The 14,293-nt window shown below is 27.0% G+C and overlaps 3 protein-coding genes and 1 long non-coding RNA gene across 6 annotated transcripts in view; 1 reads left to right on the top strand and 3 right to left on the bottom strand.

Annotated features, from left to right (window-relative positions):
* Positions 1–260: 260 nt before the first annotated feature.
* Positions 261–3,093, bottom strand: LOC122568214 (GMP reductase 1-like). 2 transcript variants are annotated; one of them, XM_043727685.1, is made up of 6 exons: positions 2,741–3,093; positions 2,184–2,287; positions 1,767–2,024; positions 1,469–1,657; positions 1,179–1,378; positions 261–1,107 (listed from the first exon to the last, which is right to left on the bottom strand). In XM_043727685.1, the coding sequence occupies exons 2-6, from the start codon at positions 2,226–2,228 to the stop codon at positions 912–914; spliced, it is 888 nt and encodes a 295-aa protein (XP_043583620.1). In that variant the 5' UTR covers positions 2,229–2,287; positions 2,741–3,093; the 3' UTR covers positions 261–911. The 2 variants fall into 2 exon arrangements, with proteins under 2 accessions (XP_043583620.1, XP_043583619.1); XM_043727684.1 differs by having other exon boundaries at positions 2,184–2,303; positions 2,741–3,092.
* Positions 3,094–5,151: 2,058 nt separating this feature from the next.
* Positions 5,152–7,658, bottom strand: LOC122568213 (peptidyl-prolyl cis-trans isomerase FKBP4). Of its 2 annotated transcripts, none has more exons than XM_043727681.1 (6): positions 7,498–7,658; positions 6,982–7,315; positions 6,739–6,859; positions 6,417–6,664; positions 5,828–6,337; positions 5,152–5,572 (listed from the first exon to the last, which is right to left on the bottom strand). In XM_043727681.1, exons 2-6 carry the CDS (start codon positions 7,312–7,314, stop codon positions 5,405–5,407), a joined length of 1,380 nt encoding a protein of 459 aa, XP_043583616.1. In that variant the 5' UTR covers position 7,315; positions 7,498–7,658; the 3' UTR covers positions 5,152–5,404. The 2 variants fall into 2 exon arrangements, with proteins under 2 accessions (XP_043583616.1, XP_043583617.1); XM_043727682.1 differs by having other exon boundaries at positions 5,430–5,583.
* Positions 7,659–11,537: 3,879 nt separating this feature from the next.
* On the bottom strand, positions 11,538–13,085 carry LOC122568127 (synaptosomal-associated protein 29). The gene is made up of 2 exons (XM_043727502.1): positions 12,685–13,085; positions 11,538–12,302 (listed from the first exon to the last, which is right to left on the bottom strand). The coding sequence occupies exons 1-2, from the start codon at positions 12,952–12,954 to the stop codon at positions 11,787–11,789; spliced, it is 786 nt and encodes a 261-aa protein (XP_043583437.1). The 5' UTR covers positions 12,955–13,085; the 3' UTR covers positions 11,538–11,786.
* Positions 13,086–13,235: 150 nt separating this feature from the next.
* LOC122568131 overlaps positions 13,236–14,293 on the top strand; it is a 1,558-nt gene continuing 500 nt past the window's right edge. The window contains exon 1 of the long non-coding RNA XR_006316987.1: positions 13,236–13,853. This is a non-coding gene — a long non-coding RNA (uncharacterized LOC122568131). The remainder of the gene's footprint in view (positions 13,854–14,293) is intronic.

Here is a 14,293-nt window from a genome sequence, read left to right as displayed (position 1 = left end):
CGTGAAATATTATACACCATTTTTTTAAAGATTATATTTATTATATTTTTGTAATTGTAGATACAAATAATAAAAATGTTTCAGGAACAAAGATGATATGTTTCATACATTCTAGTCAAGAAATTCAAGTAATGGATATTTGAAGCGTATGATATTTAGTATAAAATGTTAGCTTCAATAATTTTTAAAGGAAAGGTTTGTAAGGTTTGTAGAACTACTAATTTGTAAAATACTACAAAAAATATCTTAATAAAACATGATTCTCAAGATATAATTATTTATTATTCATAAAATAATCACCAATTAAATATTTCAGAATTCCAGCTTTTAATATTTTTACTAACATATTATTTGGCATAATATTACTATACATATATTTAAAATTCGTATTCCACACATGCATGTATATGTAAATTTACTTTCTGCATATGTACATATATGTAATCAAGTAATGTAAAATGTAATGTAAATGTAAATGTGAAAGTTATATGCATATATGCATCAAACATACAATCCTTCTAGCTTTATAGAATCATTTTACAAAATAAATTTAGATACATTTCATTCTAATATTGGCAGATTCTACTTGTATATGTATTACTATTAAATATGCGTAATGATATATATGTATATGTCTATATACAATTAAGCTTGAAATACTAATAAAAAGAATATAAATATAAAAATAAAGTTCACATATTTGTGCTCTTAAGCGTTATTTCTTTTGAATTCACTGAATCCAGTGTAATTTAAAATTGTCGTCAAAACGTATGTACACTTACATTAGTTGAAACTTTTAAATTTTTACATAAACATTATTTGCCAGCAAATAACAGCATTTGTTAATTGATCCATTGTAATAATAATTTCCCTAAATGTGTACTACAATAGATTAAATAATTAGAATAGCTTCAGATTTCTGGTGGTGGACCATACATTGGATTTAATTGTTGCGTACAGCGTATAAATGTAGCACGACGTGGGAGTTCACGTAACCGTTCAGCTCCCGTATATGTGCATGCAGAACGCAAACCACCTAATATATCTAATATAGTATTTTCCACTGGTCCTTTATAAGGCACTTCCACAGTTTTACCTTCTGATGATCTAAAAAGGTTTAAAGAATAAAATTAAGAATATAATTTACTTTAAAATTATAATTCTATCCATATACCAACCTATATTCAGCAACACCAGCATGCTTCTTCATTGCTGTGCTTGAAGCCATACCATAAAAAAGTTTATATTTTTTGCCATTTTTTTCTATACAATCACCTCCGCATTCATCATGTCCCGCAAACATACCACCTGCCATTACAAAATCTGCTCCAGCACCAAAAGCTTTTGCTAAATCACCTGGACAAGTACAACCACCATCCTAAAACAAAATACATTTGTTAATAATTCACATAAAATTATATTCATACAAAGATTATTACATATACAAACACAATATACTGTTATTTACAGAAATAATATGTCCTTTTAAACCATGAGCCGCATCTGCACATTCAATTACAGCACTTAGCTGTGGATATCCTACACCAGTTTTCATTCGTGTAGTACACACAGATCCAGGGCCAATTCCAACTTTTACTATATCAGCTCCAGATAATATTAATTCTTCTACCATCTCACCAGTAACTACATTTCCTGCCTACAATAGCAGCAATAAATCTTTACTTTCAAATACGAGATCTAAATTAGTGGTAAAAAATTTAATTCCTGTTGTTTTTTTCTTTAAAAATTATAATATAATTACTTACAATTATTGTGTGATTAGGAAACTCAGCCCTCACTTTTCTAACATATTCAACAAAATGCTGAGAATAACCATTAGCTACGTCTAAACAAATAAAAGATAATTCTGGTACAGCTGTCAAGACATTTGACAACCGTTCAAAGTCTTCTTTCCCTGTGCCAGAGCTGGCAGCTACATATTTAAGATTTTCTGCATTTTCAGAAGCAAAATCCTTCCATTCTTCCACCGAATAATATTTATGAATGGTAGTAAATAGACCGTACTAAAAATGTAATAAAAGGAATATGAAAACATCAAATTTGTTCATATTCTGTGATTCTACAATATAACATTATACATTTATTAATTATAATAATAATAATTTTTACCACAAGTGTCAGTTTTATTGCACCACAATAAAGAATAAACATTTGGAACATACCTTTGATAAAGCTTTAGCCATTTCAAATGTTCCTACTGTATCCATATTTGAAGCGATTATAGGTATTCCCTTGTAAGTTTGTTTCGAATTACGAAATGTAATTTCTGTAAATAAATCAACCTAGAATTGTAACGTATTTCATTCATTAATATTGAATAAGAAATTAATAATTTGTAATAATATCAATAAATGCTCATAAAGAATGAGATATATAAATACACATGTTCTTGACTATGTATTAAGTTGCAAATATATAAATTTTTTATAATTATGATATTAAATTTATTATCTGTTAATAGTAAGTTTTAATAAATAGAAATAATATGAAAATTTAATAAGTAGAAATTTCAATAATATTCTTATGTTCATGAAAAACACTTTTATTATACATATTAAAAAAAAGTGCCTTTTTACATATTAATTACGAAAAGTTTGTGTTATTATAATTTTACATTCTATTAACTATATATGAAACTTGATTAAAACTTTAAGAAAAAGGATGAAAAAATGTAGCCTTGTCTGCCAATCTTAATAAAATTTATATAAGTATTACTTACTTCGGATCTGCTCTTTAACGTACTCCTCTTTGGGCGTAATAAAACATCTTTAAAATCTAATTTGATATCGTTTATAATATTAGGCATTTTTTAAAACAATTAGTTCCTCAGTCACTTTTAGCACACGACTTCAATCCAGTCCTGTCGAGAGCTAATGATTATATGTATGTGAATGTGACTGTAGTTTCGCGCTGATCGCTGATTTCCTTAAATGTGTTTAATAGTCGCTGACTATGTGTTAGTAATTGAACATATCATTCGTTTAACACGTACAAATAGTAAGGCTTACCAATAAGATTGCAAGATATATGTATTAAAGCATTAATTAAACCAGATTAAACTTTATAAGATAACCAATAGCAAAAACAAAATTTACGTATTAATTCAAATTATATAATTCAAATAATTCAACATACTTTATGATATTAATTTACTTTTAGATAACTTTATTGCATAGTTCTTTATTAATATTATAAGTTTTCAATTTTTATACAATTTTATTTGATATATTTATTTATTTATCTTTTACTTACTTCAATTGTAGGAGTAAGTAAAAAGAATAATTTTACTACAGCCTTAATATTTACGTTTTAACTGAAACTATCAGTTTTTTGTCATAAGCTAATTTATTACTGCATCAACATTTCTGTTGCTAAGCAAATTAATAAAAATTCTTCAGGAAGCAGTTAGATATAGGATACAGAGTTATTCGTTTAACTCGGAGGAACCCGCGCTCACGAGAACACTCAGAATGGCAACAGTGCAACATGTAAGTACGCTTACTATTACAATTATATGTCGCGCGCCATCTGTGAGCTGTTGCTAGAAGCATAATTATATGATAGGCGAGAACACAGAGCGGTTTGGATGTATGCGTTATAGCCAAAGGATTAATATCTCGAAATATCTGACGTTACAATTAGGAGAAGACGATCGCTGTTCTCTATACGATAAGGAGAAGCGAGTCTCGCGTTTTCGTCCAATGATTCTATTTACCCACGCGCTCACAAATAATGACATAGCTTTGAAATCAAAGCAAGCAATTAGCCGCTTCTGTGTATTCTCTCATTTAGCTCGATGTACTTACTTGAAATGTAATTCCAATGTAATTATTCATATTTTTATAAACATCATGACCCTTTGCCTATTTCGTTCGACATTTTTTCTTTTTAACGCATTAAATATATTCTTCTGTTGTAACTTAAAATTTATTAACTGATGACTTTCTACAAATTGAGCGCTATTATCTGATTATGGATGTGATCGCACTGTTGTGAATACATTAAATGTAAAAATGAAGAATAAGGAAAGTAAATGTGGTACAGCAAGACAATTCACGGAATTCATATCTAGACAGACCAGTTTAAAAAAGTAGAAATTAATTTAACCCTCATATGGCGATGGCTGAATCCGTCTGGCCTCGAATACGTTGCGATCGAGTTCCATTAGTTTGCAAGCGACGAAAATTGTTTATGTTATAGTGATGAGAAGTCGAACGTGTCTAAACTAAACTCTAAATAATGCATGTAGCATCAGTTTTAGTATTCAATGTAATATCAGAATGTTGTGTTCGAACGGACTCGGATACAACCGCCTGTGTAGCTGACCGCATCGTCCACCTTTCGAGAGTACCATATTCGGTATCATTTTGATCGTAAGAATCTCAACAATTCAATTAAGACGATCTTACTACAATAAAATGAAGAATAAGAAACTTTATTTTCTTGTTTCGGCGATTTATAAATAATTGTGCGGCGCAGGTTATAGATAACACCAGGAACTATTTATATTACGAAATTATATGCGTCGTAAATTGTAAATCGTAAATATTACCAGTGCTGCTCCATGAAATTGATGGCTCAAAGCAATTCTCGTTGTTCCCTGTAATTTGTTCCGGTGATGACGCAATTATTGTTAAATCAACAAAATAAGAAAAATAAAAGTTTTTATATTTTTTATTTCATTGTTATACCATTGTTTTGGTTGAATTGTTGAGATTCTTGCGATCAGAATGATACTGAATATTTCTATACCCTCGAAAGATAGAACTGCACGGAAGGTGATGCCTAGGTCCGTTCAAACACAACATTCTGAGATTTTTTAAGTTGTTAAAAATCACTTATCTTCTTTTAGTATTACATGTAGTAATAATTTATAAAATTATTTATATAAAGGTAAATAAAATTCAAGGGTATAACTTGTTCATGAATTATATATTATCATTTAGTTTTATCACACTGCATTTATAATTATATGGAATGAAAAACAATGTAAACATTGTCATTTTTAATATAAACTTGTAAATAAAGTCCAATTACATTTGGTAAAATTACAAAATGAATTTATGTTGAATTAAATTTTGATAATTTTTGTCTTATGTCTTGAATATATATAAAAAACTGAATAAGATGAGTAGTAAGAAATTTTATTTCTTAAAAATTTTGATTCAATTACGCAAAATACGAGATTTCTTGACTAGGCTGCATCATATGTCACAGAATACTAATAAACTAGATAGTAAACTAAATGACATTATTTTTATGTGGTACTGCTGAAATAGTACTACTTGGAACACATTAGAAACCAATAGTTAACAGAATTTCATACTGGTGGTAGTTAAAACTGGGGCAGTGTAAGGAATGGGGCAGATAAATAATTAATATTTTACATATTTTGAAATTCGTCAGTACCATTAGCATTGAGCATAAGTATATTAGGATTCTCCTTTTCAAAGGCAGTTGCATCTCTACCTCCAGGTCGTTCTTCCTGCCCCCATTCACCCAAGGCCCCACACATCACATCTGGTTGATCTCGCAGCTCCTCCTCTTCCTTCTGTGACATTACTAACAATTTATGGTCAAACGTATCACGACGTAGAAATTTATGGCGTAGAAACTTATTTTGAATATGCATTTGACCAGACATAAATTTAATCAACTTTATTGTATTCTACATATTTTTTATTATGTATTATAATATGAATGAAACACATGCTATCAATCATTAAGTTTATATATATAAGAGTAAAACAAAAAATTAAATACTTCCAGTCTATATTATATAAGATTATTGTTGTTTTTCACAAACCTGTTTATCTTCTTGGGCAAATTTGTCAAACATGTTTGCATACAGCTTTTTCTCTTTTGCTAATTGCCTTTTGATAAGATTATTGCAAACTCCAATTTGTTTTATAGCTGCTGTATTTTTTGGTTCTATCTTCAAAACTTCTTGGAAGTCTTTAATCGCAATTTCAGGTGATGCTAATGCGAGGTATGCTTGTCCTCTCCTGAATAAAGCTTTCACATTTTGTGGACTTAATTTCAAAGCTTCATTACATGCGTCTTTTGCTTCAACATTTTGCTCTATTTTTAAGTAAGATAAAGCCAAATTTAAATGCGCCGATAAAATAAGATTATTTCTTTCCGTTTTAAGATCTCCTTCAAAGCCATCTTCATATTTCAAAAATGAAGTAACTTTCTTATACATCTTAATTGCTAAGTTATATTTATTTATTTTGAAATAATTTGTTCCCTTTTCTTTGTACACTTTAGCTTGTTCTATTTGTTGATGACTCTTTAAGGACCAAGCTTCTACAGCCTGGAATGTGCATAGAATATGTGAATTAAAAAATAATACAATTAATTTATTATTTTATATATCTTAGTGAAATAATTACTTTTTCAAAGCTTTTTAATTCTACTGTATATTCTACAGTTGCATTTGGTGGAATGTCAAATTCAGGCTTCCCAACGTTTTTATATGCATATTTGCTTTTAATTTTTAGTTTTGATTTTTCTCCACTTTTAAAGCTCTCCAAAGCCTTTTCTACACCCTCTATAACACCACAATCTTCTCCTTCTCCGAGGGAGAATTGTACATCTCTATCTTCAAATACTTTCCCATTATACATTCCAGTTAAATGTACTGAAAAAGGAATAAGTTTGAGATAGATTATATTCAAAGTAAGAAAAAGTGAAGATATACATAATTATATTTACCATTTACTAAAGCTCCTTCTTGTGGAGTAATATAATCTTTTCCTTGCACAATCTGATACCTTTCAATACTGCCATTTTTTTCAGGACTCAAATCTTCTCCTTTCCAATCAATCATTTCAATCTAAAAAAAAAAGTAATATATTTCACAATATTAAATTTTTTATTAATTAAAGTTTTAAATATACTATTACTAAAAATTAATATTTTTGTATAACTGTGAAAAATTTGAACCTAATAACTTACTTCAAATTTAAGTGTCGCATTTGAAGGAATTTTAGGTGGACTGCCATTTTTCCCATATGCATATTCAGGAGCACAGGTCAAGAGTGCAACTTCACCTTTTTTCATAGTAGCTACCCCTATATCCCATGCTTTAATTACACTTCCTTTCTTAAGTTCAAATTGAAATGGTTCATTACGATCCTTGCTTGAATCAAACTTTGTTCCATCCATTAAGGTACCAGTATAATGTACTATTACGTTGCTTCCAGGTGATGGAGTTTCATCTCCTATACCTTCCTTAATTATTTCTTTCTGTACACCTCCATCCTTGTTCGGAGATATGTCTATAGCCATTCTAAATTTAAACAAAGTATAATAAATATCATGTTTCTTTGCCATAGTTATTAATAAAAATGACAAATTTAATGCAGTTAACTATTATAGGAATAGAAGAAAATGTACACAAATATACATATTTATTCCAGAGTATAAACGAAAGTATGTACATATGTACATAAAATGTACAAAAATACTCACTTCAATATCTTTAAATAATATCTTTGTAATAAAATAGTCCTTTACGCAATACGTTTAAAAACACGTTAAATTAAGGCAGACGATTCTAGAAACTAGAAACTGACTGGTCTGGTCTCGCAGTTCGTTTAAAGTAATCAATTCCATAGAACTTACCAGAAATTCTAAAGCTTCGTTTCCGTATCGATTACCGACTTTTAGTTGCGGTATCTCGATTGTAATATCGATATATTTTATACGAATAGATACGAGTAACTGCGAGTAATACATTTCCTGTGAATTTATGTCTTTATTTATAATAAGTAGATTATAAAAATCGTATAAACAAAATATATTTTGTTTATATATTTAACTTTATTTTATGAATAAATTATTTGTAGTTTTACTTCATAAAATATTATGTAATAAAAGTAATATATTATGTTTTATTTACATTATTTATTTTCTTATATAATTTACGTATTTTTTATTAAACGAATACAGAATCTTTATGTAAATTATGTATATTCATAAAAATAAAATATTGAAAAATATAAGTCACTTATGACAAAATGTGTATGTATATGTACAATTTATAATCATTTTATATTAAATTAAGAATAGAAATGATAGATGGCTCCTTTTAGTTGCACATAATAATGTAATTAATAAATATAACAAAGCATAAATTAAATGGAGTAGTAAGAAGAAGATTATTTGACACGAATGGAATTTTTAGTAATTATTTTTTCATTCTTTCATATTTTTTATCGTGCTTTTCTGAAGATTTTGAACTGATTAAAATTATGCAATTTTACTGCAATTAAATTCTACGCTGACTAAATAACACGTATTTTTTAACCACTGTACAAGAGTAATATTAACACAAAACAAAGATAAAAACACGCAATTATTGTAGAAGATTACAGGAAATGTAATCGTACAAATATACTTCTCTGATGAAAGATAAATACTTTAATTGTATTGTACAAGTATAAATACGTAAACATCCAGGTTACAAGAGTTTTTTTCCAATTTAAATCTCAGGATGAAGTTGTTCAAAATGCACTTGTTTCTTTGTATATTACTTTTCATTGCGGTAAGGCTTTAATAATATTTCAATGCTGTATTGCCATTCAATATCATAAATGACTGTAGTACTGAGAGAAGAATTGAAATGCTCTTAGATAACTAGAACAATTTATATAAGAGCAAAAGAAACTTATTTTTATTGCATCGTGTATGCATATAAATTTATAAAACTAAAAACTAAAATTGGCGCTGCAATTTATGTGTGAATATGTTGTTGTAGTTTTGATAATTATCATATTGATTCCCCAAAATTACGAATATGATAATAATATATCGAAATGTAGTTGTTTAAGTATTTTATTCTACTATTGTTTACGTCCCTTTTATATATCATCACTTCATCAAAAATTTCACCGGAACTATTTCTATTATTATATAATGTTTTATACTATACAGTGGATATTATTATGGATATTATTAGATATTATTATTTTTGCATAAAATCATGTTCTTTGATGAATTGAAATTTGCATTACTATTGTTTTTTATTGCAAAATGTACTGTAGTTAGTTTTTTAGGTTCCTCTGTGAAGGTAATTAAGGTAATAAATTTATATCGTTTTACGGTTTTGCTTCGTTCTTGAAACAGCTTATCTGTAATCTTGAGGGCGTTTCATTATCATTGGTGTAATATTTTACTGATACATTCATCAAATGATTACCAACTATATTAACCAATAACTTTATAATACTTCGTAATAAAAATCTAAATTTTATAATTTCTATTGCAAATAACCCTTTTGTTATTCATTCCGTTAATAATTCTGTATACCTTAAAATCATGCGATTATGTAATATAAATAGATATTAACGCTTTTTTAAGTAAGATTATACGCGTATATTTTAATACATTAATCGATGCAACCCATAATATTTTCTAAGCAAGTATTGTATTATTTATATCAAAAAATCGTTATTCTAAAATGTATTTTTATTTTAGTATTGCGTTGTGTAGCATAGACTTTTTTTATTAATAGGCATCCGGAATTTCTATGAATGTTCGATCTCACTTTGCTTCCCATCATGATGGTAAAGTTGGTTGTCGACGGTTAAATTTTGGAAACGGTGGTAAGTTACATTTGTATAGTACCAAATATTATCTTTAAATTAATAAATTTCAAAATTTAATATTCACAAATTGTTAATTGTTACTTTTAACAGTTAGTTGATTTGGATATAAAATCATTAAATATAAACAAATATATCAATAAACATTTTAAATCTAAATACTCCTCTTCCGAAATATCAAGTAATTTATGATGAAAGTTTTCCATTATATAGTATTTAATTTATTGTATTTATTTGCAGGTAGACAAAGCACCACCACCAGTACCACTCAACAACCTTAACGCAGAAAAACTGAGATAAATGGAATAGAAGAAAAAATAAATAACAAGATCAAATCAATAAAATATTGTAAAAGAATTATATTTTTTTGTTGAAAGTAATATATATATATATATATATATATATATTTATAATTATATATACTGTTGTTTTTAACATGTAATGAAACAAAAATAAAAAGAAATAGAACATTTTCTTGTAGATAAATTGAACTTACGATAAATGTTATGGTTTTATTATTTGTATACCTCAATGACAGTTTTTTAATTATATTTTTCTTACATTATTAACATGATTATTTAATAATATATCAAATATTCTATATGTATAAAACATTAATTATTTTTTTATCTTATATATTAAAAATGTATAAAGGTACTATATATAAATAAAGAGGAAATTTCCTCTTTAATACAAGTATATCAAATTATACATATATAGTTCTATGTGTAGAAAATGTATTAAGGAAATCAATGTTTTATCTTCAAAAGAAAACAAAATGACTATGGATAAGTACATGCAAATATAATACATTTATATAGCTACAATACATGTGCAATAATACAACATTATTAATATTATATCAAACATACATATACACATATAAAGATGACAATATAATTTAAGTGAGGTCAAACAACTATAACACATTTTCTTTTTAATTTGATTTAATATCATTGGCAGTGAGATTGAAGTTGTACTTATAAATTATGAATATTTTCCTTGTTCAACTGACATACCACGTAATTAAGATCTTTTTCCAGTACTAGCATATATGTTCACTTATGCTTCAAAATCTATAAATATATTTAATCATTTTATGATTATATGGGCATTACGAAATATTTAATATATATGTATAATATATATATATATAATATAATAAAAACGAGTAACTGTATACTTGTGTAAATAGCAATTGTAATTTGTATAAATATTTGTACATTTTCCATTATTATTGATTTTAAAGGGAAGTTCCTCTTCTTTAGATAATTTGGTTTATAATGTTTTCCTATACTTATTTTTACAAAATATCTATATGCAAATTTATCCAAAGAAAATTATCCTATTACAAGCAACATAAACTGTTACATTTAAAGCAGTTTGTAGTATACAGAACATTGCTTTTAGAATTATATTCTTAAATCAATTTTCTTCAATTTATAGTAACATTTATTAATATTATATGTAATTTATTTACATTTTTTGATATGGTTTATGCACAATTATTATTGAACATCAGATTGCATTATCAAACTTATCTAGTTTAAACAAAAATTGTTAAGTTTATCTAATGTTCCTAACAACAATGTTCATTGCCATAAATTTTAATGAAATGTAATATTTGAATTGTCATAAGATACCAATTATCACTTATCCATTACAGCTGATTCTTTTCTATCACAGTATTTTGTATAATTTTTAGTTCATTGAGTGATATATAAGGTTAAAACAATATAAAAATGATTTAAATCTTAATATATTAAAAAAAATTTAAGTTTAATAACTTTAATAGGAAAATTAAAGATAATTTAACTTGCTGAGAACAGGAAAAAAGAAATATAATATATATTTAATACTAAATTGAAATTTCTTATAATATACAAAGTGAATAAAAATAAAACTAATAGTTGAAATAATAATCATGAGTATAGAAGTGCATTCCTTTTTTTTTTATACTTTTCTTCATAAGGTTTTATATTACTCTAACATGTATTTTACAAAATATCATAAAGTAATCTTACAAAATAAATAACATATATGAAAATTTTTCGGACTAAAGAAGGCAATATTTATTACACATTCATTTAAAATATAAATGAATTTAATATACTAAGCACTTTTTTAAAATCTTATCTATTGCACATATATGACTTATTTTTTTAATAAATGAGTTAGATCTTTATTTTGTTTCTGAAGCATAATATCTGTCTTTTCTGCTTTATCTGTTATGTTGTCGATCAAGTCATTTTGTAGATCTATTTCTTCCGACAGTCCTATTGCTAAACCTTTCAATCTAGCTAATGAACCACTCATTTCATCTAAATTTTGTTCTAATACTTTGCTCACATTATTGCTTAAAGAATTTGTTTCTATATCATTATCTAGGCCATGTAATTTTAATGCTGGACTTGTATTAGCTATATTAGTCTGTACTTGTTCTAACGAATTAGATAGAGCAGGAGATGTCATAGATTCAGAGCTAGAAGATTCTGATAATATAGTTGACGGTATTGGTGCATCCATTGATTTACCACTGAGGTAATTTTTAAGGCTTCCAAACACACTTTTTATTCCTTGGATATGTTTTTGACTAAACCTTAATGTGCTATTAATATCATCTAATCTTTTCTCTGTTCTTTCTAATTGTTCTCTCTGTCTAATGAGTTCCTGAAATAAAACAATTATTATACAGCTATGTATATATATATATATATATATATGTAGTGAAATACATTAAAGAGAACATGCAATAAATAAATATTTTGTTCATATCGTATAACAAATTTGACATTGTAATATATTCTATATAATTCATAAATTAATTTGTATATTTAGATAAATTAAATACTAAATTTAAATGCAGTAGTTTTCTTATAATAATAAATTATCTCTTTTATATTAAAAACAACTTAACATAGTAAATAAAAAATGGGCAAACAGGATTTACCGAATAAACATTATATAAATATTTCAAGAAATACATCTAAATAATTATTATAGTAAGACATAAAAAACAACATATTTAATAGTGACAAATTTTTAGAATCACCTCTGCTGTAGCAGCTCCAATCTGCTCGGAATCTCTTAAAAGCGAAATAGACCTTTTTGTTGATTGTATTGTACGTTCTTCTATTTCCTTTTTTCGTTGCAATAATTGTTGACGTTTTTGTTCGAGGCCATTGTCAAAATTATTATACTGATTGTAAGTCGTAAGACCAGATCTTGGTGGTGCACTTTTTAGAAAAGTTTCGTCGTCTATATCATCCTCGAGAGAGAAGAACGGATTTTTTGGATCACTTAAATAATTTTGGCTTGCCATATTTGCAGTGTATCGCGCACTTAATAATACTGTTTTTAAATATGCTTCAAACTCTGGCTAAATCGTCCGATACAGTAACATTCGTAGACACAAGACACGTAAAATCTTATACTGTGAGCTAAGTCTGAAACTACGTTATAGATGGCAGTCTACATGTAAATGTACATGTATCGCAGGCCATCAGTAATTTTCAAATGTTTTAATAGTAAATCAAAGTTTATACATTTTTTCTAAGAATTCGAATTATAATTCTGCTATCTTTCTTAAAAGGTATACTTTGAATTATTTTTGAATCTTAACTTAACTTATCTTAAATTAGATATAATAAAAAATATATTGCATATAGTTCCTTTTAAAATTGAGAAATGAAATCATCATGAATCATGAACTACATCTAATATAGACCACAATCATATAAATGGATTTGCTGAAAGCATAGAAGGAACCGTCTGAAAACTGAGTCATGAAAAATCAACATAGAAAATAAGAAAGTTCTCGTCCTGCGCATGCGTGACTTGCTATGAATGTCTCAAACAAAGGCAGACACTCCACTTATCTTTGTCTCGCAAACACGATAACTTTATTGTTTTCCATGTTAATTTTTCACGACGCAATTTTTGGACGGTTGTCCTTAGCGAGTATTGAGACATATTTATACTATAACCTTATACTATAGCTTTCGATGGACAAATAGTGTTCACCGTTAGCTGAGAAGACAATTATGTGGAAAATTTCAAGAAATCAGCTTAGCTTTGTCATCAATATAACAGAAAAAAAATTATTTTTATTATTATACAGAATTATCTTGCTTGATTAGATTAATCTTGATGTCATCGGTTTACTGTTGAAGGCGTACCATAGTACGAGGAAGGAGTATTTACATAAATTTGCATTAAAACGTAAGCATTGCAACTTTTGTTTTGTTAGACCAGAAATTCAAACATACAAATAAAACAAATAGGAACCTTTTAGTTTGCAAGATATGTGATTTTCAGTTGTTAAAAACTCTAAGTGGTATTTATTCTGACAAATCGTTATCTATTAATTATCACTGATATATTACTGACGATTAGCACTTATGCTGTGCAAAAATGCTTTGCAATATCGAAACTTAGCTGTACATTAATTAAGTTCTGATCGAGACTTTCGTTTTCCAAATTTTCAAAATTCATCAAATAAAAAGGTAGTTACATGTATTTAAGGAATATCCGAACAATCTTTACGAAAATCAAATCTGACTCAAAAAAGTTGTATTTGCTATTTTGCTGATCTTTTCAAGTAAGATTCAGATCTCTTTTCCAGATGTTTGCTTCCCTACAATATCTACTATTTCAAAATA

This window comes from Bombus pyrosoma, linkage group LG6 (assembly GCF_014825855.1).
Source record: "Bombus pyrosoma isolate SC7728 linkage group LG6, ASM1482585v1, whole genome shotgun sequence".
Lineage (NCBI taxonomy): Eukaryota > Metazoa > Arthropoda > Insecta > Hymenoptera > Apidae > Bombus > Bombus pyrosoma.
Note: the sequence above shows the minus strand (reverse complement) of the source record. Positions and strands in the feature narration are given on the sequence as shown.

What these genes read in the sequence shown, in the direction of transcription:
- LOC122568127 (XM_043727502.1), bottom strand. Translation starts at nt 12,954, where the DNA reads ATGGCAAGCCAAAATTATTTAAGTGATCCAAAAAATCCGTTCTTCTCT. An exon ending in TTGGAGCTGCTACAGCAGAG is followed by an intron (nt 12,303 to 12,684) that starts GTGATTCTAAAA and finishes GTTTTATTTCAG; the next exon opens with GAACTCATTAGACAGAGAGA.
- LOC122568214 (XM_043727684.1), bottom strand. Translation starts at nt 2,827, where the DNA reads ATGCCTAATATTATAAACGATATCAAATTAGATTTTAAAGATGTTTTA. An exon ending in TTCCTAATCACACAATAATT is followed by an intron (nt 1,658 to 1,766) that starts GTAAGTAATTAT and finishes CTGCTATTGTAG; the next exon opens with GCAGGAAATGTAGTTACTGG. An exon ending in TAAAAGGACATATTATTTCT is followed by an intron (nt 1,379 to 1,468) that starts GTAAATAACAGT and finishes ATTTTGTTTTAG; the next exon opens with GATGGTGGTTGTACTTGTCC.
- LOC122568213 (XM_043727681.1), bottom strand. Translation starts at nt 7,314, where the DNA reads ATGGCTATAGACATATCTCCGAACAAGGATGGAGGTGTACAGAAAGAA. An exon ending in ATGCGACACTTAAATTTGAA is followed by an intron (nt 6,860 to 6,981) that starts GTAAGTTATTAG and finishes TTTTTTTTTTAG; the next exon opens with ATTGAAATGATTGATTGGAA. An exon ending in TTGCCCAAGAAGATAAACAG is followed by an intron (nt 5,573 to 5,827) that starts GTTTGTGAAAAA and finishes GTAATGTCACAG; the next exon opens with AAGGAAGAGGAGGAGCTGCG.